The 24,992-nt window shown below is 47.1% G+C and overlaps 1 protein-coding gene across 1 annotated transcript in view; it reads left to right on the plus strand.

Annotated features, from left to right (window-relative positions):
- Positions 1-24,992, plus strand: part of LOC136594784 (interleukin-18 receptor 1-like) — an 89,845-nt gene that overhangs the window by 58,933 nt on the left and 5,920 nt on the right. The window contains exons 7-8 of the mRNA XM_066588685.1: positions 10,354-10,515; positions 18,676-18,831. Coding sequence (XP_066444782.1) covers positions 10,354-10,515; positions 18,676-18,831 — 318 coding nt within the window. The remainder of the gene's footprint in view (positions 1-10,353; positions 10,516-18,675; positions 18,832-24,992) is intronic.

Below are 24,992 nucleotides of genomic sequence, written 5' to 3' on the forward strand. Positions count from 1 at the left end.
GCTTTCTACCGGACAGCAAGACAGACACACAGCTTCAAACAAGTAGTAGAGAATCTTCTTAGGAATTTTGTGAGTACTTAAGGAAACCTGAGCACAGTGTTTCATGGTGGGCAATTTACTGTTAGTTGGAAGAAAGGGGTATTTTCTCATCAGTTCTCTCTCTATATATAGCTCCTCCTTTAGCTCAGATGTTGCCTGAGCTAAGGGGGAGGTTTGTTTATCTGTGCATAAAGTGTTAAACTTTGTACATGCAAGGTGTATATGCAATTTGCTGGTGCCTGAAAGTAAATGGCGTGCCTGTCGTTTGCTTACATATGTGGGTTCATCTTATTTCGCTACCAAGCGCTTTTAATCCACTGGCCTCACGATCACCTAATTTCATTTGTCATCCAGATCCTGGTGTATACCTTCAATGGTGCGTCAAATTACAAAGAGCGTGCGGCACACATTGCCACCGTGACATGGCTCCTCAGCCACATCTTAGAAACCGCTCAGCGAGTGCAGGTCTCTTTCCGCTTGTCACACATTGCAAAAACACCACATGCGTTCAGCACAAAAAACAGACAAAGAGAGTGAAGATTGCTTACAAATATTATTTTAGATGTAAAGTTGGAGATCATCACAGAAGGGGAAATCAAGAATTAAAAACAATCACAGAAAAATGGCCGTTACTTACTGAGTGAGGAGTGCATATAGATGCATCCTCTCACCATGCAGGTAGCTGATTCCAAATGGAGGAGCCAATAACACCTGTGCAGGACACTGATAAGACAACCACTCACACTGCCTCTTGATAATGAGGGTGGTGGATGCATGGTGTACACTCCCACACATAGTGGATACAGGATGCCAGACCATTCTGATATATGTAGTTCACCATGCAGACCAGCAACCTATTAATGATGCCATGATAATTCGGCAGGTTGCCCTGCATATCCATCAGTGAACCACATTGGTACTGCCACCCTCAGCTCCCCCTGGAGTCTTAATGCCACACTGCATGTGAATGATAGATAATAAATGCAAGGCATTGGTTGGATGTTGGCCAAGATACATGAGCCCACTAACCACTTCACGGTTCCTTGCGTTGTAGTGGGTCCCTACACTAATATAAATGCATCACAGAAGGGGAAATCAAGAATTAAAAACAATCATAGAAAAATGGCCGTTACTTACTGACTTGCATTTATATTAGTGTAGGGTCCAGTTTCTTGCAATCTTGCCTCGCACCTTCTTTCACAAGTATACTGCCTGTTGAATTAATTGGATGTTTAGTAATTGAAGTAATTATATTGCAATAAGATTAATGTATAATACCGCATTTATTCATATGCTGAAATCATGAAAGATTACAATATTATTTATCAGTTCTAGCTCTGTTTATGTAATGTTGTTTGAAGGGATCAATCATGGATATCTCTTTTAGTCAATCTTCAGATTGTAGCTCATTTATTTAATATGTCAATCATATAGATATGTGATATGTGTTTAATAGACACATGATGAACAGTAGACCTGGTTGGAATAAACAAATGTGATATTTGAATTCAGCACATAGAAATCTACAAAGATCAAATATTATCATGCAGTCAGCAAATTTGATGTAGAGTCAACAGTTTGCGTGATCTGCGCCTCACAACATAAAATTCTCAAGCACGGCTTCATGTAGTAAAAAATAAACAAGTTTCCATTTTGACTGTTCTGGGAAGACTTCTATCTGCAGGTTTGACAGGTAGAGTTTCAGTAAGAAAGCCCCTGCTTAGATTGCAAAGTAAAAAAAAAAGATTTGGCTGGGCCGAGCAGCACCTCCAGCAAACTACTCAAGAGTGAAAGTAAGTGTTATGGACTGATTAATCAAAATTTGATATCCTTGGTACATCCCATGGGGTTTCCGTATGCCATTGAGTAGGTGAAAGGATGGTTCCTGAGTGTGTGACACCAACTTTCAAACATGGAGGAGGATGTGCGATGGTCTGGGGCACTCTTGCTGGATTCAGAGTTGGCAACTCACACAGGGTGACTGGCACAGTGGACAAAAAGGCTAACACAGCTGTTTGATATGCCATGCAATACCCTCTGGGGTGCACCTAGTTGGTCAGAGGTTCACATTAAAACAAGACAGTGATCCAAAACATACTTCTAGGTGATGTCAGAACTATGTAAGATGACAAGAAGAAGCCAATAGCTTCAAAAATGGAATGGCCTGCGCAGTCTCCAGACAAACCCCACTGAGCTTGTTTGGGATAAACTGGACAGAAAGGTGAAATCAAAGCAACCTACAAGTACAACACATTTGTGCGAACCTCTGAAACAATGTTGGGAAGAATTTTCTAAACAATACCTGAATTGTAGAAAGAATACCATATCAGCTAGAGGTGGCTATTTGAAGAGTCAAAAATCTAGATTTAATTTGGTGAAATATAGTTAATTTATTATTTTTATTATTCGTAGTCATTCCCAATGCACTGCAGCGGAGGATTTGAGCCTTGAAACTTGGAAAAAACATCGGATTCAGCAAGTCAGCTACTTTCAGCCCATAAGCTTAGTTTATAGGGCTAAAACTAGTTGACAGATTCCCTTTAACTTGTTTATTTGCTCTATGCTTTAATTTCAAAGTACATTTGAGACATTAAACTGTGTAAATATTAATAAAAACTGAAAAAATTGAGGTGCTCTAAAACTTTTCACTGGTAGTATATGTTATTAAGACATTTTGTAATATCTACTTAATCAGATGATTTTGCTTAGTCTTTTCTATCAATTGCTTCTGAACTTTCCTCAGGATCTGAGTTATAAATGCACATCAGCAGGAGGCAATGTATTCTGTTGTTGCTACAGTGTAGAAAAGTGGTTTTGAAAATAAATTCAGTCTTCAAATAAATCTGAGAATACTTACAAACTTATGAAAGGCTCCCAGGGTCCAATATTACATGTAGTTTAACCCCTTCCCGCTCCTGGACGTACCTGGTACGTCATGGTAGCGGGATACTTCCCGCAACATGACGTACCTGGTACGTCATGTCATTAAAGTGTCGCCGCGGTGACAATCGCGGCGACACAGCAGTGATGTCTGCTGACATAGTCAGCAGACAAGTGCTGCGTCCGGGCTGTGGACCAATCAGAGCGGTCCCTCCCCCACGATCGCTGTGATTGGTCAGGGAAAAACTCCCTGACCAATCACAGCGCAGCAGCGGACTTCGCGCTGTTTACAGTAGGGGCTCCATGTGCAAGCACCGCAGTGTGTTTCCGGTGCTTGTACAGAGAGCACCTACTGTGTATTCTGTGAATATAAAGTGCGATTAGAGTGTAGATTAGGCAGGGAGTGAGTGTAGTGTAGTGGAGTGGAGTGGAGTGGAGTTAGTGATCAGTGTAGTGGAGAGGAGTTAGTCATCAGTGTGGTGTAGTGGAGTGAGTGTTAGTGATCAGTGTGGTGTAGTGTAGTGAGTGTAGTGAGTGATTGATCAGGCAGTGTAGTGTAGTGAGTGTAGTGAGTGATTGATCAGGCAGTGTAGTGTAGCAGAGTGGAGTGAGTGATCAGAAGTGCAGTGTAGTGTAGTGAGTGAGGGATCTGTAGTGTGTGATCAGAAGTGTAGTGAGTGAGCTGTAGCGTGCGATCAGCAGTGTAGTGTAGCGCAGCGTGTAGTCAGTGTATCCCTTGGTGTAAAAAAAAAAAAAAAAAAAAAAAGTTCCTGTTGTTCCCATTTCGTTACCTGTCCCGTCACCCGTTATTAGTTAGTGTAGCGTTTAGTTAGTCCGTCTAGTGTGTAGCGTGTCGTTAGTCCGTGTACTGTCAGTGTATTCGTCTGTGTAAAAAAAAACAACAAAAAACCCCAAAAAGTTCCTGTTGTTCCCATTTCGTTACCTGTCCCGTCACCCGTTATTAGTTAGTGTAGCGTTTAGTTAGTCCGTCTAGTGTGTAGCGTGTTGTTAGTCCGTGTACTGTCAGTGTATTCGTCTGTGTAAAAAAAAAACCAAAAGAACAAAAAAAGTTCCTGTTGTTCCCATTTCGTTACCTGTCCCGTCACCCGTCATTAGTTAGTGTAGCGTGTCGTTAGTCCGTCTAGTGTGTAGTGTGTCGTTAGTCCGTGTTGTGTCAGTGTATTCGTCTGTGTAAAAAAAAAAAAAAAAGAAAAAAAAAAAACCACTTACGTGAATACACCACATAAGTTTCCGCGTTCTTTCCGACCCCCGTCCCATGGTCACCCCATCCCGCAGTGTCCCATCTAATAAAACTTTTTCCCCGTGTGCCCCATTTTATATAAATATGGCCCGCAGGAGGTACACTTCAGAGGAACTGTATGCAATCATTGCATCAGACTCGGACTCAGGTAGTGGTGATGACGACCCCACTTTTTTGGCATTCTCCGACTCCTCATCCTCATCCTCATCCTCATCCAGCGAGTCTGAGCTCCCTGCACCCCCGAGAAGGCGTCCAAGGACCGCCACTGACCCCAATGCATCAGATGCTCACTGGAGTACCCCGGAAGATTACAGACCCCAGATCCCTGATTTTATTGGGAACCCAGGGATTCAATTTGACACGGAAGGGCTCAGAGGGAAGGACTTCTTCAAGTTTTTTTTTTCTGAAGAGTTCATTGCCCATATTGTTACCCAGACGAATTTGTACGCCCAGAATTTTATAGAAGAAAATCCCACCTCCAGCTATGCCAGACCCGATAAGTGGACCCCTGTGGATGCACCAGAGATAAAAAAAATTTGGGGGCTTATACTAACCATGGGGCTAATAAAGAAGCCAACAATCAGGGCGTACTGGTCTACCGATATTTTGTACCACACCCCAATGTTCCGCATGGCGATGTCGAGGACGCGCTTTGAGTGTATTTTAAAATTTCTGCACTACAATGACAACCAGCTGTGCCCCCCCAGCGATCACCCCAATTACGATCGGTTGTATAAGATCAGGCCCGTAATAGACCATTTTAACGCCAAGTTTGCCCAGGCGTATGCCCCACAGATAAGCATTGCAGTAGACGAGTCCCTGGTACACTTCAAGGGGAGGCTAAAATTCCGCCAGTACCTGCCCAGTAAGCGGGCACGGTATGGTGTGAAGTTGTACAAGCTGTGCGAAAGTACATCAGGGTACACCCACAAGTTCCGTATTTACGAGGGGAAGGACACTAAAATTGAGCCCCCAGAATGCCCCCCCGTGCTGGGAGTAACAGGGAAAATAGTGTGGGAACTGGTGCACCCACTATTAGACCAGGGTTACCATCTGTACCTGGATAACTTTTATACCAGTGTCCCCCTGTTTCAGTGCCTCGCTTCCAGAGGAACAGTGGCATGTGGCACTGTTCGGAAAAATCAAAAAAGCCTCCCTAAGACGCTGCTTGGGCAACTGCTCAGAAGGGGTGAGAGCCATGCCCAATGCAGCGACAATGTATTGTGCGTCAAATATAAGGACAAGAGGGATGTCCTTATGTTGACGACAATACACGGCCACAGCAGTACCCCCTGCCCAGTACGAGGTACCAGTGCAGAGACCCCCAAACCAGACTGCGTCCTCGACTATAATAAGTACATGGGAGGGGTCGATCTATCAGACCAAGTACTGGAGCCCTATAGAGCCATGCGGAAAACACGGGTGTGGTACAAAAAACTGGCCGTGCACCTCGTACAGATGGCACTGTATAATGCCTACGTGCTGTTCTGAGGTGCAGGCCACAGGGGGACATTCCTTGAATTTCAAGAGGAAGTTATCAAGGACCTAATATTTGGGGACCAGGAGGTGGGGGAGAGGCCCAGTACTTCTGGAAGCGAGGCCACAAGAATTGTACCAGGGTAGCATTTTCTCAGTGAAATTCCCTCCACTGCGACGAAGGGAAGGACCCAAAAGAGGTGCAGAGTGTGCTACAAACAGGGGATAAGAAAAGACACCATATACCAGTGTGAAACGTGCCCCACACAACCCGGCCTCTGCATAAATGAGTGTTTTAAGATCTACCACACGTCCCTGAAATTTTAATTTTTTTATTGCCCTGACGTTTTACCCTGATGTACTTCACACAGCTTGTACATAAAGCCACATGCTAAGTCCTTCCCTTCTGAGCCCTGCGCCCTAAAAACAGTTTAGATTCACATATGGGGCATTTCCCTGTTGGGTAACATCATGGGTTACGTTTTCTCCTTCTGCCCCTGGTAAAAAATAAAAATCTGGGCCTAAACTGAGCATTATTGGAAAAATGTGAATTTTTCGTTCTCAACTCAAATTGTTAAAAAAAATTCCTCAAATACCTGTGGGTTCAAACCGCTCACTACACCCCTTAAAAAATTCCCTGAGGGGTGTAGTTTCCAAAATGGGGTCAGTTGTTGGGGGTCTCAAATGCACTGGTACCTCAGGGGCACTGCAAACACTACATGGGGTCTGAAAATTATTCCAGCAAAATCTGCATTCAAAAAAAGCGCTCCTTTCTTTCTGAGCCCTGCCATGTGCCCAAACAACAGTTTACATCCACATATGGGGCATTTCCGTGCTCGAGAGTAATTGGGTAATGCATTATGGACTATGTTTTCTCCTTCTGCCCCTGGTGAAAAATGAAAATCTGGGCCTAAAGCTGAACATTATTGGAAAAATGTGAATTTTTCGTTCTCAACTCAAATTGTTAAAAAAAATTCCTCAAATACCTGTGGGTTCAAACCGCTCACTACACCCCTTAAAAAATTCCCTGAGGGGTGTAGTTTCCAAAATGGGGTCAGTTGTTGGGGGTCTCAAATGCACTGGTACCTCAGGGGCACTGCAAACACTACACGGTGTCTGAAAATTATTCCAGCAAAGTCTGTATTCAAAAAGCCAAGAAGCGCTCCTATCCTTCTGAGTCCTGCCATGTGCCCATACAACAGGCTACGTCCACATATGGGGCATTTCCGTGTTCGAGAGCAACTGGGTAACGCATCATGGGGTATGTTTTTTCCTTCTGCCACTGGTAAAAAATATAAATCTGGGCCTAAAGCTGAACATTATGTGAAAAATGTGATTTTTTTGTATTGAACTCAAACTGTTAAAAAAATTCCTCAAGTACCTGTGGGTTCAAACCGCTCACTACACCCCTTAAAAAATTCCCTGATTGGTGTAGTTTCCAAAATGAGGTCAGTTGTTGGGGGTTTCAAATGCACTGGTACCTCAGGGGCACTGTAAACACTACATGGGGTCTGAAAATTATTCCAGCAAAATCTGCATTCAAAAAGCCAAGAAGCGCTCCTATCCTTCTGAGTCCTGCCATGTGCCCATACAACAGGCTACGTCCACATATGGGGCATTTCCGTGTTCGAGAGCAACTGGGTAACGCATCATGGGGTACGTTTTTTCCTTCTGCCACTGGTAAAAAATATAAATCTGCGCCTAAAGCTGAACATTATGTGAAAAATGTGATTTTTTTTGTATTGAACTCAAATTGTTAAAAAAATTCCTCAAATACTTGTGGGTTCAAACCGCTCACTACACCCCTTAAAAAATTCACTGAGGGGTGTAGTTTCTAAAATGGGGTCAGTTGTTGGGGGTTTCAAATGCACTGGTACCTCAGGGGCACTGCAAACACTACATGGGGTCTGAAAATTATTCCAGCAAAATCTGCATTCAAAAAGCCAAGAAGCGCTCCTATCCTTCTGAGTCCTGCCATGTGCCCATACAACAGGCTACGTCCACATATGGGGCATTTCCGTGTTCGAGAGCAACTGGGTAACGCATCATGGGGTATGTTTTTTCCTTCTGCCACTGGTAAAAAATATAAATCTTGGCCTAAAGCTGAACATTATGTGAAAAATGTGATTTTTTTGTATTGAACTCAAACTGTTAAAAAAATTCCTCAAATACCTGTGGGTTCAAACCGCTCACTACACCCCTTAAAAAATTCCCTGAGGGGTGTAGTTTCCAAAATGGGGTCAGTTGTTGGGGGTTTCAAATGCACTGGTACCTCAGGGGCACTGCAAACACTACATGGGGTCTGAAAATTATTCCAGCAAAATCTGCATTCAAAAAGCCAAGAAGCGCTCCTATCCTTCTGAGTCCTGCCATGTGCCCATACAACAGGCTACGTCCACATATGGGGCATTTCCGTGTTCGAGAGCAACTGGGTAACGCATCATGGGGTACGTTTTTCCTTCTGCCACTGGTGAAAAATGAAAATCTGGGCCTAAAGCTAAACATTATGTGAAAAATTGGATTTTTTCGTATTGAACTCAAACTGTTAAAAAAATTCCTCAAATACCTGTGGGTTCAAACCGCTCACTACACCCCTTAAAAAATTCCCTGAGGGGTGTAGTTTCCAAAATGGGGTCAGTTATTGGGGGTTTCAAATGTACTGCTACCTCAGGGGCACTGTAAACACTACATGGGGTCTGAAAATTATTCCTGCCAAATCTGCATTCAAAAAGACAAGAAGCGCTCCTTTCCTTCTGAGACCTACCATGTGCCCATAGAACAGGCTACGTCCACATATGGGGCATTTCTAAAAACTGCGGAATCTGGGTAATACATTCCAAGTTTTGTTTCTTTGCTGACTCCTACTGTTTTATATAAAAAAAAAAGGTTTTATATTGAAAATCAGTAGAAAAAAGGAACTGTTCTAATTTTTGATGCACTTTCCTTTAATTCCTGTAAAACATCTAAAGGGTTAATAAACTTTCTAAATGCCATTTTGAATACTTTGAAGGGTGCTGATTTTAAAATGGGGCAATTCATGGGGGATTCTGATATACAGGCTCGGCAAAACTATGTCTGAACTGCATTGGTCCTTAAAAAATTTAGATTTTGAAATTTGCTAGTAAATGTGAAAAATTACTGCTAAATTTATATACTTTGTGGAGTCTGCAAAAAGTAAAATAACACTTAAAAATGATTGCTGTGTAAAGTAGGCCTATGGGAAATGTTAATTAATAACTATGTTGTGGTGTTTGACTTTCTATCTTACAAAGAAAACAATTCAAAGTTTGAAAATTGTGAATTTTTCCAAATTTTCAGTAAATTTGGATTTTTTTTCCTAATAAGGACAACATTTATTGATGAAATTTTTACACTAACATAAAGTACAATATGTCACGAAAAAACGATCTCAGAATCACCTTGATAAGTAAAAGCATTCAAAAGTTATTAGCACAGAAAGTGACAGATGTCAGATTTGAAAAATAAGGCTTGGTCCTTAAGCTCAAAATAGGCCATGTCATTAAGGGGTTAAATATTTAAAAAGTCAGTGTGATAAATGTGCAATATTACAGAAATATAAATGGATGAAATACTTTTTCACAACATTGTGCTCTCATGTGATACCATGTGTTAAAGGGGTTTTGTCATTAAAAAAATTATCTAAACTTACCTATTCCTTCCCCGTCTGTCTCCTTATCCCATATTCTCCTGGTTGAGCTTCTCCACTGCCCCAGGTCAGCTCACTGCAGGCTGAGCACAGCTTGCTATGAAGGCTGCTTTATCACAAACTCCTTCCTGCTGGGTCAGTGAAGGTCACATTCCTGTGCTGTAGCTTCACTGCCTAGGAAGGAATTGTAATCTATTTCAGAGACAACTTGCATGAGCAATCTCTGAAGATGATAGGCAGTCCTCCTGCTGGCCTGTGAGCTGTGACATAATGTACATTGGCAGACTGCCAACCTAATGTACTTAAAGGGGTTGTCCCGCGCCGAAACGTTTTTTTTTTTTTTTCAATAGCCCCCCCGTTCGGCGCGAGACAAACCCGATGCAGGGGTTAAAAAAAACAACCGGACAGTGCTTACCTGAATCCCCGCGCTCCGGTGACTTCTTACTTACCTTGTGAAGATGGCCGCCGGGATCTTCTCTCTTGGTGGACCGCAGGTCTTCTGTGCGGTCCATTGCCGATTCCAGCCTCCTGATTGGCTGGAATCGGCACGTGACGGGGCGGAGCTACGAGGAGCCGCTCTCCGGTACGAGCGGCCCCATTCAGAAAAGAAGACCGGACTGCGCAAGCGCGTCTAATTGGGCGATTAGACGCTGAAAATTAGACGGCACCATGGAGACGAGGACGCTAGCAACGGAACAGGTAAGTGAATAACTTCTGTTTGGCTCATATTTAATGCACAATGTACATTACAAAGTGCATTAATATGGCCATACAGAAGTGTATAACCCCACTTGCTTTCGCGGGACAACCCCTTTAACCTCACAGGAAGGAGCAGAATCAGGCAAGTGGAGGTGAAGTGACAACCTGGAATGCAGGACACAGGAGAAGATAAGGGAGGTGAAGATCTGGTAAGTAGACTGATAGGGGAGGAATAGATAAGTAGAGCATTTTTCTTTTTTAGTGACAGAACCCCTTTAAGCCTTATATGAAAGGCTGTTAAATCGCTGTAATCTCTTTATTTCTCCAACAGAAAAAAGTCCAGATATTTCTAGAAAAGTTTTCACAACATCAATTATCGCATCTGTCACTTGCTCTGTCTCAGTTATATTTCTGATTGGCTTGTGCATACTGTTTAGGATACAAATTGTTCTCTTATACCGTAGTATAACTGGAGTAGATGAAACCATTGGAGGTAAGTGCCATATCTTTCTCTTTCATCAGTTACAGTGTATGAATGAACAGCAATATTAGAGTATCCTTAGACTATTATGTCGTTCAGAATCCAATAGAAAAGAGTGATGTGAAATAATTCTGTAAGAGAATTGGAACTTAAGAGAATCTAAAGCTTACATTAGCTTCAAAGTTTCTGTTTATAATAGAAGTCATGAGACTGTGTGGGAACCTTCATACACTGGATCCAAATTGTGATCAGTGGACCACATAGATTCTTTTACCCCATCACAAAAATAAAGATACCACTAAGGCTGCCTGTTCACGGGTGAGTTTGCATTGCATTCCCCGTGGCAATAATCCGGCTGCAAGGAACGCAGTAAAAGCTCTCCATAGCATTGCTATGGAAAGTGCAGCCGCCCTGTCCATGAGCGGAGAAGCATTGCGATTCTCCGCTCGCGGCCGGCAATCGCAGCATGCTGCGATTTGCCGCAATTCTTCACGGTCAGCCTATCTGTCAGATAGGCTGACCGGCGGAGATCTGTCTGTCGGCTCCTGCTCCCGGGTGGCGGAGATCTGCCGCAGGATACCGCAATGCTCGTGGACAGGCAGCCTTAGAAACATCTCATATGTTGTATACACTGTATGTACTGTACATAAGACATATAACTATTGTTACTATTTTTTTTTTATCATTGGATATTAGGGGTGTAATAAGGAATTCACTTTTTAGATTAAAAAGATGAAAGTTTACAAAATTATAACATAAAGGAGAAACTTAAACCCTACATGGTCAATGCTAATATGATTGTCATGTGACAACAAACTTTATAAATATGAAATTGGTCTTAAAAACTCTACTTAAAACATGAAAATTCAGGTTTACTTCAGTTTAACCATACTTTCTTGCTCGTGTCATTGGGGTACACAGCAAAAACCATGGGATATAGCTACTGCCACAGGGAGGCGACACTAAGCACAGAAAGTGTTAGCTCCGCCCTCTGGCTATATGCCTCTTCCAACACCAGGCTAATTAGTTTTTAGCTTAGTGTCTCCTAGGAGGACGGTCGCGCCGCTTAGGGTGGAAGAAAGGGACAGGGGTAAACGGCGAGACAGGTCTCTCCCCGTCAAACCAAATGATAGAGGAGGGCGAACAACCCGGTACTGTCCAGATTGTTACTGCCCGGCCCGCCTCAGAAGAAAAGGTGGCACATACAGATCTGTATATTTGCATGTGACCTGCCAGCGAAAAGCCCCCCGTTCTGGTGCCAAGGGTCCGCATCCCCTACCCATGGGGTAGGCGATGTCATAGGGGTAGGCTGTTGTAGCTGGGAAGCTGCTATTTTTATCAAAGCAGGCGCAAGAGGGGAGTATGCGCTGGCAACTTGTCCCTTTTTTTCCTCCCTTGTTTTCTCCCCCGTGTCTCGCAGTTGCGCGGCAGCGGCGGTCACCATAGCTTTTTGCACAAGGTGGTCGCTATGTGCAGGCGCACCCTAAATGGCGTGAGGTCCCAGCAGGGACCTGCAGGGGTAGTGCTGGACAGTTAGGGGGATGCCCGGTAAGGGGTTCTCTTCCCGGGAAGATACAGCAGCTGGCGAGCCCGGGGCTAGTATCTCCCTCCGCTCCCCTTGAGGGGGGGGGGAGTGGGGCACGGCTAACCCAACGGTGGTATCGGGCGGCATGGTCCGGCGTCCAGGGCACAATCCCCCAGAAGTGGGCGTGGCTTGCGCTCTGACGCGTTCCTGTGACCGCGGGGAGGCGTGGTAGCTCAGCGGCGGCAGCGGTAGGTCCACTTTCGGGAACCCCGCTGGTGGCACACCCGGTGGTGACGGCGGGGGCTCAGCAGCAGGGACCCCAGCACAGCCGAGCAGGCGCAACAGTGGGCAGCGCCCCGATCGCTCCATCCGTCCGGAAGGCGGGGCGCGTGGCTCCAACAAGCGGTCATGCCCCCAGTGACGTGGGGGTGTGGGGGCATGTCCTCTCGGCGTCGGGTGCGGCAGCACAGCTGCTCTTCTGCGGATGCTGTGGAAGGGGCTTGGCTAATGTAGTGATGTGTGCCTTTCACCCCCCCTCCCTCATGCTGTGAGAAGGAGAGGTGACCTCATAGAGTGGCCAGCCTATCTGGAGACAGAGCGCCCGGATTTAAACCGCCCTGCTCTTCCTCTCCTTGCTGCTTTTCTGGCTCCTATGCAGTGCAGACAAGTCTTCAGGAATCTCTTCAGGCTCTCGGCCCTGCGGCTCCTCAGACCTCGTCAAGGACCTAGGGTAAGCTCTGTCTGGCGTCTAGTTCCCCCCTCTCACTGCTTATTCCTCCTGCTGGCGGTTGGCATAGTAGTGGATAGTTTGCGGTTTGCCCGGTTGAAATTCTAGCACCATGTCCAACCCCAGAGTTCTGGAGGTTGGACCATGAACAGCAAGAGTAACGCACTTTGCTTGCTCACGCTGTTATCTAAAGTTCGCGTGCAGACAGGCTGAGCCTTTTTGTAAGGATTGTTCCTCTGCTAAACAGGTGACAATACAAGGCACCCCCCTGTTCAGCCCACACTTATAGTTGAGCCGGAGTGGGCCCGCTCCTTGTCCCTTGCGGTGTCTGACTTCACCCGGGCATCTGGTGCAATTTTAGATAACCTGGCACGGGACGCCTCTGGTTCACGTGAGGGAAATAGAGATAGCTCGCAGCGTGGCCGTCGACGGAAACGGGGTAGGCCCTCAGACTCACGGCGGCCCTCCCGGGCACCATCCTCCTCATCGCTTTTGCGTTCCTCAGGTACGAGGTTGCGGCGGTCGTCGGGAGAAGAGGACTGTTCAGAGGAGGAGTGGTCAGATCAGGTTCCTAGATTTTCGGCAATGGTGGAGAGCTTCGTGGTAGCAGTGCATGATACGTTTCAGCTCACTGAGCAGGATCCACAAGCATCTGGGATGTCTTTTTCTTTGAGGCAGCCCAGACGCTCCCATTAAAACGTTTCCGGCCCATGAGGACTTTGATAAAGTTCTGTCTAAGGAATGGAAGGCGCCTGATAAATGCTTTTCCAAGTTAGGTTAATTAGATGGGAAGTACCCCTTTTCGCAGGAGTTGGTGGAAAAGTGGTCGGCCTCGCCAATAGTCGATCCACCCATCTCTCGCCTGGCAAAGCATACTGTGCTGCTCACGGCAGAGTCCTCCTCCCTCAGGGATCTAAGGATCGAAAAATCGAGGCTTTGGCGAAGACCGTTTTCGAGGCGGCAGGGTCTGCTCTTAGACCTGTGTTTGCCTCTTCCTGGGTCAGTAAGGCTGTTACTGATTGGGCAAGACGGTTACGAGAGGGAATCCTTGAAGGGGCATCGCCGGGGGATTTGGCGGACATGGCGCAGCAGATTAAACAAGCAAGCATGTTTCTCTGTGAAGCCTCTATGGATGCAGCCAAGCTGGTAGCTCGTGCCTCCGTGGCCTCTGTGGTGACTCGCTGGAGCCTGTGGTTAAGTTCATGGGATGCGGATGCTTCCTCCAAGGGATCACTGATCAGTATACCCTTTGTAGGATCCCACCTTTTCGGCACCAAGATAGACAAGCTCATTTCAGAGGCTATGGGGGGACAAAGCTTGCACTTGCCACAGAATCGTTCCAAGCAGTCATCTTCTCAGCAGAGATGTTTTCGCTCCTTTCGGCGGATGAGTCCTCGTAGGATGAAGGGAAGAAAGGGCCCTCAGGAGCGGGAACAAAGGAGGGACCATCGTTTAAACCAAGGTCTTCTTGGCGGGCGGGTCCCCAGCCTACAAACAGTTCCAAAAGGAAGCCCACGGCATGAGGGGCTGCTCCTACCTGTTTCAGACAGGGTTGGGGGTTGGCTTCTCCAGTTCAGTCACCTCTGGGTGACTCAGGTCGCAGGCACCTGGGTCCAGGAGGTCGTGTCCAGGGGCTATGCGATCGAGTTCCTGACGCAACCACACAACCGCTTCTTTCGATCCAGAACAGAACCCCGAGGGATCCGGGAAGGGCAGCGGCCCTTCTCAAGGCGGTCCACACTCTCTATTTGAAGGGGGTGGTTGTGCGAGTTCCCCCCGATCAACATTTCATGGGGTTCTACTCCAATCTTTTTTGTGGTCCCCCAAAAAGACGTATCCGTCCGTCCGGTTCTGGACCTAAAGAAGCTAAATAAGTTTGTGGCAGTATGTCATTTCCACATGGAATCAGTATGAGCGGTCATCGTGTCCTTGGAAACAGGGGAGTTACTCTCCTCGATAGATATCCGGGATGCATGTTTACATATCCCCATTTGTCTGGCACACCAGCGCTTCCTCCGGTTTATGGTACAGGAGGAGCACTTTCAGTTCGCGGCGTTACCATTAGGGCTGGCAATGGCTCCCAGGGTATTTACAAGGGTCCTAGCGGCAGTAATGGCAATCTTGCATTCCAGAAGGGTGGTTGCCATGCCGTATCTGGAGAACATCCTGGTAAAGGCCCTGACCCGGCGGGACAACCTGGAGAGCCTGCAGATCACCTTGGACACTCTAACGAGGTTCGGTTAGCTGGTCAATTACCAGAAGTCGTCACTTGTGCCAGCGCAGCGCATGGTGTACCTGGGGATGTGCTTCGACACAGTACAGGGTCGAGTGACTCTCCCAGAGGCAAAGTGCCAGCTGCTTCAGAGTCAGGTACTATCCCTTCTATCACGGCGACCGGTATTGATCTGGTATGCAATGAAGGTCTTGAGTCTAATGGTTTCGTCTTTCGAGGCGATTCCATTTGCCCAATTCCACTCCCGCCCCTTGCAGTGGACGATACTGTCAAGGTGGGACAGATTGGCGAGATCCCTCGATCAGAGGATAAGGATTCCACCAGGAGTACAGCAGTCACGCCGGTGGTGGATGGACTCGCCACACATTCAGCAGGGCAGGTCGTTCCTGCACCTACAGTGGCAGGTGCTGGCTACAGATGCCAGCATGACATGCTGGGGATGAATGCTGGGGGATCTAGTGGCACAGAGGACTTGGTCCAGGCAGGAGTCCGGTCTGTGTTGGAGCTGCAGGCGGTATTCAGGGCCTTGCAGCACTTGGCTCTTCGGCTGGAGGGAACTCCGGTGCGAATCCAGTCGGACAATGCGACTACTGTGGCATATATAAACCATCAAGGCGGGACCTGCAGCAGGGGGATCATAAAGGAAGTAAAAAGAATTCTGGCATGGGCCGAGGATCATCTTCCGGCGATATCAGCAGTCTTCATTCCGGGGGTCGAAAATTGGGTGGCCGACTTCCTCAGCAGGAAGGAGGTCGACCAAGGGGAGTGGGAGCTGCATTCCGAAGTTTTGGAGGACGTGTTTCAAAGATGGGGTCTGCCAGACGTCGATCTGATTGCATCTCGTTTCAACCAGAAACTTCCAACCTATCTGGCCTGGTCAAGGGACCCCAGAGCGCTAGGAGCAGATGCACTAATGGCTCCATGGACGGAGTTTCGTTACCCCTATGCATTCCCACCAGTACCTCTCATTCCCCGGCTGCTCAGGAGAATCAGGAAGGAAGGGCTACCAGTGATTCTCATAGCCCCAGACTGGCCCGCGAAGAAAATGGTATGCAGAGCTCATAGACTTCTTGGCAGATGCTCCCTGGCGGCTCCCCCTGCGAAAAGATCTCCTCTCTCAGGGTCCCCTCTATCACCCGAATTTGGCTACGCTACGTTTAACGGCGTGGCGGTTGAAACCGTGGTACTGAGAGCACGAGGTTTCTCAGACCCGGTTATCCAGACAAGGATTAAGGCTAGGAAGCTGTCTTCATTAAGAGTATATCATCAGGTGTGGAAAGCGTTCTTTCATTGGTGCGAACAGAAGGGGGTACACCCGATGCGTTTCTCATTGGCCCGCCTCCTGTCTTTTCTCCAGGATGCGTTGGCCATGGGGCTGAGCCTCAGCTTCCTAAGGGACAGATATCGGCCTTGTCAATTCTGTTTCAGCGACCGTTGGCTTCTAGATCGGTGGTGCGCACTTTCTTACAGTAAGTCGCTCATACGGCACCTCCATTTCGGTCACTGGTGCCACCCTGGGACCTAAACCTGGTTCTGGATGCCCTGCAGACCCATCCGTTTGAACCATTAGCGGAGATACCGTGGCGGTTACTGTCTTGGAAGATCGCCTTCCTGGTGGCAGTTACTTCCCTCCGTAGAGTTTCTGAGATTGCGGCACTGTCAGCAAAACCAACCTTTACGGTTTTTCACCAGGATAAGGTGGTATTGCGGCCGGTGCGGTCTTTTCTTCCAAAAGTGGTGTCGGCCTTACACATTAATGAGGACATTGTACTGCCATCCTTCTGCCCGAAGGTTGTTCATCCTAGGGGACGGGCTCTGCATACCTTAGACCGTTCGGATTCTCTGTTTGTGATACCAGACGGTCTGAGACGTGGTCTTGTGGCATCAAAAGTGACGATTGCTTCCTGGATTCGTTCAGCGGTGGTGGAGGCCTAAGGGTGAGACACCGCCGTTTCAGGTGACGGCACACTCCGCCAGAGCGGTGGGGGCTTCATGGGCGGTCAGTCATGGTGCCTCAGTGTCACAGGTGTGTAAGGCGGCTACCTGGGCATCCCTACACTTTTTAAAGTTATATCAAATACATACGTTTGCATCAGCCGACACTTCGCTGGGTCGAAAAGTTTTACAGACGGCTGTAAACTGACTGCATGCTTTTTTGATTTATTTTGTACCCCATCTCCCGGCTGTGGGACGTCCCAGGGTCTTTGCTGTGTACCCCAATGACACGAGCGAGAAAAGAGGATTTTTTACTCACCATAAAATCTCTTTCTCGTCTCGTCATTGGGGGACACATCACCCACCCCTCTTTCATTTTATATGACACAGTTGGTGGTCCTGGTCGGGCTCTGGATTCTGTAAGTTGCACATGGCGCTGTGTTTTTCATTACGGTTATGATTTGTTGGTGGGTCATATTACTAACTATTGTTGTCTCTCTGTTCCTGCATGGCTACTCCTACTGCTGGCATGACAAACTAATTAGCCTGGTGTCCGCAGGAGGCATATAGCCAGAGGGTGGAGCTAACACTTTTTTTGCTTAGTGTTGCCTCCTAGTGGCAGTAGCTATATCCCGCGGTCTTTGTTGTGTCCCCCAATGACGAGACGAGAAAGAGATTTTACAGTGAGTAAAAAATCCTCTTATCTTCTAGGTCATCGTTATAGATTTCTAAGAAGATGATATGTACTTTAGTTCTGTTGTACAATTTAGACTCCAGAGATGCTAGATGAAAACCGTTGACACTGGAGATTTTATTCAGCCCGATTACAAAAAAATAAAATTCTCAATATAGTTGGGAAAGCAGAGCTAACCCATGATTCTGATTTAACTTGATGTCACAGGCAGCCAGGGATATGTAAGGTAGTTCTTCAAAATGAGGGCCTCAACATATATCCTTGTATATGAACATTCTGTAATGTAAGTCAGGAGCGTACATAGCAACCATGGGGCTACATAGCAAAACGTAGAATTCGGAGCACCCCATAAGAAAATTATATTAGACTGAGCATATCTACAACACAGTGGGTTTGGAAACAGCGACTCAGCTCCAGAATACTTCTATATAGTGCAGTCATTATATCAAAGTCAGATACCAGTTCTACATAGTGATAGTGATTACAGTACAGTTGCCTCCAGTGATCACAGGTAGTGTCTTCTCTGATTAGTGATGTGCATTTTTGGTTTTACTCTTTATCTGGGCCTAGATGACCATCCTGCCCCAATGAACCTCTCAGTAACCCCCATAATACTAGTCTCTCCTCTGTGGCTTCACCATAGTACTAGACTAGTGTGTGTTCTGTGACCCCGCAAAGCACTGGTGTGCCCTCTGTGTGGTTCCACAAAGTAATGGAGTCACCTCTGTGTGTCCGCAGAAGAGGTTCACAGGCTACAGTCCCCAGAATAATCACAGTGGGCAGCCAGATGCAGCAGTGATGACAGGACAGGTATAAGACCAGACAAGTGTGGAAAAAGCTGTGGAGCCAGGACAGACATGTGTAATAGGACCGAGGAGATCAGACATCGAGTGTTGAACATGAACACCAGAATCAGACCATAGAACAACAACTATGGTTGCTTTGAACAACTGCTAGCCATTACCATAGCCCTGTAAAGACATTTAGCTAGTCACTATTGAGATACATATTATCAATCTTCTGTGCAGATGATAATATGCATTTTTTTCTTCACTCAGATGGGAAAGAATATGATGCGTATCTGTCTTTTGAAAGTTCTTCAACCTATGAATCCAATGAAAGACATTTTGCATTTCACACTCTTGCTCCAATCTTGGAAAATTGTTTTGGTTACAAATTGTTCATCTTCGAAAGAGATGTAGTTCCTGGAGGAGGTAAAGATTAATTGATTTTTTTCTGTTGAATTCAATAAATGGCTGAGCGCTGCCTCTGATTGCCTGAGCACTGTGACCAATCACAGGTATTACTCAGCTGTCATTCAATGAATGGCTGAGCACTGCCTGTGATTGGCTAAGCATATAGTAAGAAAAACGTCAGGCAGCAGGTTTGGTGCGATTGTATTTTATGCATTCATGAGAATACACAGATAATAATGCCTCCTCAACACACAAGATGGCGACGTTTCGACTCTAAAGAATGAGTCTTTGTCAAACTAAGGGCTCAGCCAATCAGACCCAGCACTTTCAGGAGGCAGGGATTTTTAAATCCCCGGCCAGCAGAAAGTGCTTCAGAACAGTGCTGGTGAGCCAGCGAGAAGATGGGCCGGAGCCCCAACAGTGGCGGGGAGGTGATGTATATATATTTTAAATTTTTTACAGCAGGTAGGGATAATTTTCAGGGAAGGGCTTATATTTCAAGCCCTTCCCTGAAAATCACCGTGAGGGTTGCCTGAATCCCATTCAAAGCAAAGGGAAACAATGGAAGAAAATTGCGATCCTCTGCCACAGCTATCCCCATGGGCATTCCCCTCATCACTGAACACTGTGACGGTGCTGTCACAGTGTTCAGTGATAAGGGGACTCCCTGCGGGGAATCTTTACCCGCGGCATGGACCTTCCCAGCGCTCGGATGTCCTATCTTTTGCAGGTGCAAAGATTTTGCACCTGCAAAATCGGACATGTGAATACTGCATAGTAAACCAATGGTTCTAATGGATGCGCTTTTTTGCACACATAGGCGCACACACAAAAAAACGCTTGTCTGATTTCGCCTTAAAAAGAAAAAAAAGGTAAAAATATAATTTTTAAAGGTTGGGAAAACTATTCTAAAACATTTAACCCCAAAATAATTTCAGCCACTCCTGAAGTATTATAATGTGTAAATAGCTGAAGGCCAACAGATTTGAAAGATGTAATTATTATCTCTGAACTCATGTTCACTCTCCCTACAGTAAGCCTAGAAACAGCCTGTGTTCTGTATGCTAATCAAGCATCTAGGAGTCCTGCTCTACTATTTCTATGAGCTAAGGAGTTATTTGGATACATTACAGTACATAACACAGACCATTTACTGACTTATATGGGGAGTGCACATGAGTTCAGAGATAACAGCAGTTTTGGAACCAGGGTCTTTTCGACTATTCACACTGTTCAAAAGAGTTTTTCATGACAGATTCTCTTTAAATATAAAGTAATAGGCATATGTCACCATTATAATAAATCATACCTATCATAATAACCTAAGTAATCAATTTAGTGTTATTTTTTAATTTGCATTAGAACTTTATAAAAAAAATAGCAAAGCATTTGTACAGAAAATATCACATACGCAACTTTATTAGGAAGTATAACACCGGGAGATTCACCCATCTTTGCATGTTAGCTAGTGTTCTCTGGTATCAGCTACTTTCCTACCTGGCAATGCTGGGTGAGTTATATGCAGGTGCTCAGGTGTGGTAACTAAGCTCAATTGAAATTCACTAGGATTCCTGTCACAGCTGAATGGAGGTTTACTGACATTTTAACTTTGTCATTGTAAGGGCTTATTTAGACGACCGTATATCGGCTCGGTTTTCACGCCGAGCCAATATACGGTGTCCTTGTCTGCAGGGGGGGGGGGATGATGGAAAAGCCAGGAGCAGGAACTGAGCACCCGCCCCTTGCCCACCCTTTGCCACTATTTGCAATGGGAGGGGCGGGACGGGGGCGGAGCTAAATGCCAACATCTTCATCATTGTCTCTCTCCTCCTCACACAATTCACAAATGGGAGACTATACATCTCTGAGATGAAATACTGCTATCGATCAAAGGAGAAATTAGTAACTAAAATTTGTACATTCACCTAGCAGGCCTCTCCCTGATGTCATATGGGGAGGTTGGGGGTGTGGGTGCAGTTTAGACATGCCTTTAAAACTGAGGACACACACATTCCAAAATTGTCAGACCAAGGAGCTTTATCTGATACCAGACTCTCCATATTTCCATGTGCTCCCCGTAGTATTTGAACAGACTTCCTAAAACTGGTATTTCTATTATCATATCTAGAGATGAGCGAGCACACTCGTTCGAGCATTAGGGTACTCGAGATGCTCGTTACTTGAGACGAACACCACACGGTACTCGAGTCAATTGCATTTCCTTCCCCGCATGTTTAGAGCCATTTTCTAGCCAATAGACCTGCGGGGAAGGCATTACCACTTCCTGCTGTGACGTGCCAGCCCTCTCCCCTCCACAGTAGTGAGTGGCTGGGCCGATCAGGTGACCGCCGAGTATTTACACTGGTCCCGCCCGTGGCTCGCCTCAGACGCATGCTGGCATAGGTTAGGGATAGTGCTGCTGCTGATATAGGGACAGTGTTAGAGTAGGATCCTGTCGTCAAGAACCCCAACGGTCATTCTTAGGGCTAGTCCACATCATGTGCATTACTGTTGTGGCTAGCTGGGAGCAGTAGTGCACAAATTTTTTTTTTAAGCATCTCGGGCTGTGCAGGCAATTTTAACTATAGCGTTCTCAGTCTGCAGTGTATTACGCAGAGTTTAGGGACAGAGATGCCTATATAGAGAAATTTTTACAGGACTCCTGATCCTCTGTGCAAGAACCCCAACGTACAACCAGCTCTCACTGTGACACTGCACTCTAACATTTCCTAGCCTACTGCAAACGACTTCAGTTATACCGTTCTGTGTCTGCAGTGCATAACGCAGAGTGTAGGGACACAGCTACTTTGATAGGGAAAGTTATACAGTCCTGATCCTCCATGCCAGAACCCCAACGCTCCTTCTTAGGACTACATCTCATTGTGTGCATTATAGTTGTGGCTGGCTGGCAGAAGTAGTGCATCAATTTTTGTATTACGCATCTAGGTTGGTTCCCAGCCTTTCAGTAATAGCCTGCAGTGCCATACAACCAGCTCTCACTGTGAAACTGCACTCTAACATTTCCTAGTCTACTGCAAACGACTTCGGTTATACCATTCTGTGTCTGCAGTGCATTAGACAGAGGTCTCACCGCTAAACAGTACTGTAATATTTCCTGGGCCACTGCAAAGTATTTCAGCTCTGCCGCTGTGCAGAGCATCTCACAATACCCTTTTCTTGGTGGGGTTGAGATAGCCGCAGTAACCAGCACTATCCACTGGCTTTAGAGTCTTCTCCCACTCCATACAGCCTCTATTATCTACAAGTCTCTGCCAGCGGTAAATTACCCCTAGGTATCAACGCAAGACAGCGGGTTAATTTTTTCAAGTCACAGCATAGGGCCTCCACTATGTACAAGTCTCTGTGTGCGTTAAATTAACACACAATTGTCAGTGCTGTATAGTGGGGTAATTTATTTGGGCCCTGCTCTATTCTTAATCCGTCATGATGAGGAGTAGGGGTAAGGGTTGAGGACGTGGACGCTGATGTCCAAGTAAGGGTGTGGGCACTGGCTGAGTTCCTTGGCATGGTGAATCACAGCCGGCTGCTGCAGGATTAGGAGAGAGGCAAGTTTTGGGCTCCCCAGCTTCATATCACAATTTACGGGTCCGCGTGGTAGACCTTTATTACAAACAGAGCAGTGGAAGCAGGTCCTGTCGTGGATGGCAGAAAACGCGTCCAGCAATGTATCGACCACCCAGTCTTCTACGCAGTCCACTACTCCCGGCCTAGGGACTGCAACACTGAATCCTCTGGGCTGCTGCTCCTCCTTCCTCCCTGCCTCCTCACTCCATGAAAATGACATATTCTCTCACCTGAGGAGTTTGTAGTGACCGATGCCCAACCTTTGGAAAGTTCCCGGAGTCCAGGTGATGAGGCTGGGGATTTCCAGCAACTGTCTCAAGAGCTTTATGTGGATGAGGATGATGAGACACAGTTGTCTGTCAGTGAGGTAGTAGTAAGGGCAGTAAGTACGAGGGAGGAGCGCACAGAGGATTTGGAGGAAGAGTAGCTGGACGAAGAGGTGACTGACCCCACCTGGTTTGCTAAGCCTACTGAGGACAGAGCTTCAGAGGGGGAGGCAACCGCAGCAGCAGGACAGGTTGGAAGAGGCAGTGGAGTAACCAGGGGTAGAGGTAGGGTCAGAGCGAAGAACACCCCAACTGTTTCCCAAAGCACCCCCTCGCCGCAAGCCTCCGTGCAGAGGGCTAGGTGTTCAAAGGTGTGGATGTTTTTTAGTGAGAGCGCAGACGACCGTCGAACGTCGAACTGTGGTGTGCAACCTGTGTCGCACCAAGATCAGCCGGGGAGCCACCACTACCAGCCTCACCACCACCAGCATGCGCAGGCATATGATGGCCAAGCACCCCACAAGGTGGGACGAAGGCCATTCACTGCCTCCGGGTCACACCAGTGCCTCTTCCCCTGTGCCCTAACCTGCCACACAATCCCCACACTGTCCAATCCCCTTTCCAGGACACAGGCATGAGTGCATCCCGGCCAGCACCTGCACCCTCACCTCCACCGTCCTCCACTTCATCCAGCAATGTCTCTCAGCACAGCGTTCAGCTGTCGCTAACACAAGCATTGGAGCAAAAGCGCAAATACGCCGCCACCCACCAGCATGCACAAGCTTTAAACGTGCACATTGCCAAATTAATCAGCCTGGAGATGCTGCCGTACAGGCTTGTGGAAATAGAGGCTTTCAAAAACATGATGGCGGCAGCGTTCCTGCGCTACTCAGTCCCTAGTCGCCACTATTTTTCCCGTTGTGCCGTCCCAGCCCTACACCAGCACATCTCCTGCAACATAAATCGTGCCCTCACCAATGCGGTTACTGGGAAGGTCCACTTAACCATGGATACGTGGACAAGTACTGGCAGGCAGGGCCACTATATCTCCCTAATGGCACATTGGGTGAATAGGTGGAGGCTGGGACCGAGTCACAACTTACCCACACCCAGAATAGCGGGTCCTACCTTGGTGCTGGTATCTGCTGCGTTTTATGCCACCTCCTCCAAAGCCTCCCCCTCCTCCTCCTCTGCCACCTCTACCTCTCAATTAAGAAGTGTGAGCGCTTCGCCAGCAGTTCGTAGCGCGCGGCGTGGCAGCACAGCGGTGGGCAAGCGTCAGCAAGCCGTGCTGAAACTAATCAGCTTAGGTGACAAGAGACACACGGCCCCCGAGCTGCTGCAGGATCTGACAGAGCAGACCGACCTCTGGCTTTCGCTGCTGAGCCTCCAACCGGGCATGGTCGTGTGGTAAACGGCCGTAACCTGGTGGCGGCTCTGCAGCTCGGCAGGATCACACACATGCCATGCCCGGCCCACGACTTCAATTTGGTGGTTCAGCGGTTTCTGAAAAACTACCCCTACGTGTCTGACCTGCTCGGCAAGGTACGCCGCGTCTGTGCACATTTCTGCAAGTCCACCATGGACGCTGCACCCTGAGGATCCTGCAATGTCGGTTTCAGCTGCCAGAGCACCAACTGCTGTGCGACATGCCCACAAGTTGGAACATTCTATGCTGCACATGTTGGCCAGGGTCTATGAGCAGTGTAGAGCAATAGTGAAATACCACCTGCAATATGGGCGGCGGAGTGGTAATCAGCCTCCTCAATTCTTTACTGAGGAGTGGGCCTGGATGGCAGATATCTGCCAGGTCCTCGGAAACTTTGAGGGGGCTACTCAGATGGTGAGCGGCGATGTGGCAATCATTAGCGTTACCATCCTGCTGCTTTGCCTGCTGAGATTTTCGCTGCTAAGCATAAAGGCCGACGCTTTACGGTTGGGACAGGAGACAGGGGACGACAGTATGTTGCTTGATAGTCAGACGAGCCTCATGTCTATATCTTGCGTTTTGGAGGAAGAGACAGCTGGCCACACTGCTTCCCTCTCATGTGTTCAGCGTGTATGGGCTGTAGAGGAGGAGGAGGAGGATCCGGAAAGTCATCTTCCTAGTGAAGACAGCAATGTGTTGGGTACTAGGACCCTGGCACACATGGCTAACTTCATCTTAGGCTGCCTTTCCCGTGACCCTCGCGTTAGATGCATTCTGGGCCACACGGGTTACTGGGTGTACATCCTTCTTGACCCACAGTATAAGAAGAACCTTTCCACTCTCATTCCCGAAGAGGAAAGGGGTACGAGAGTGATGCAATACCACAGGGCCTTGGTGGA

Source organism: Eleutherodactylus coqui, chromosome 1 (genome assembly GCF_035609145.1).
Source record: "Eleutherodactylus coqui strain aEleCoq1 chromosome 1, aEleCoq1.hap1, whole genome shotgun sequence".
NCBI lineage: Eukaryota > Metazoa > Chordata > Amphibia > Anura > Eleutherodactylidae > Eleutherodactylus > Eleutherodactylus coqui.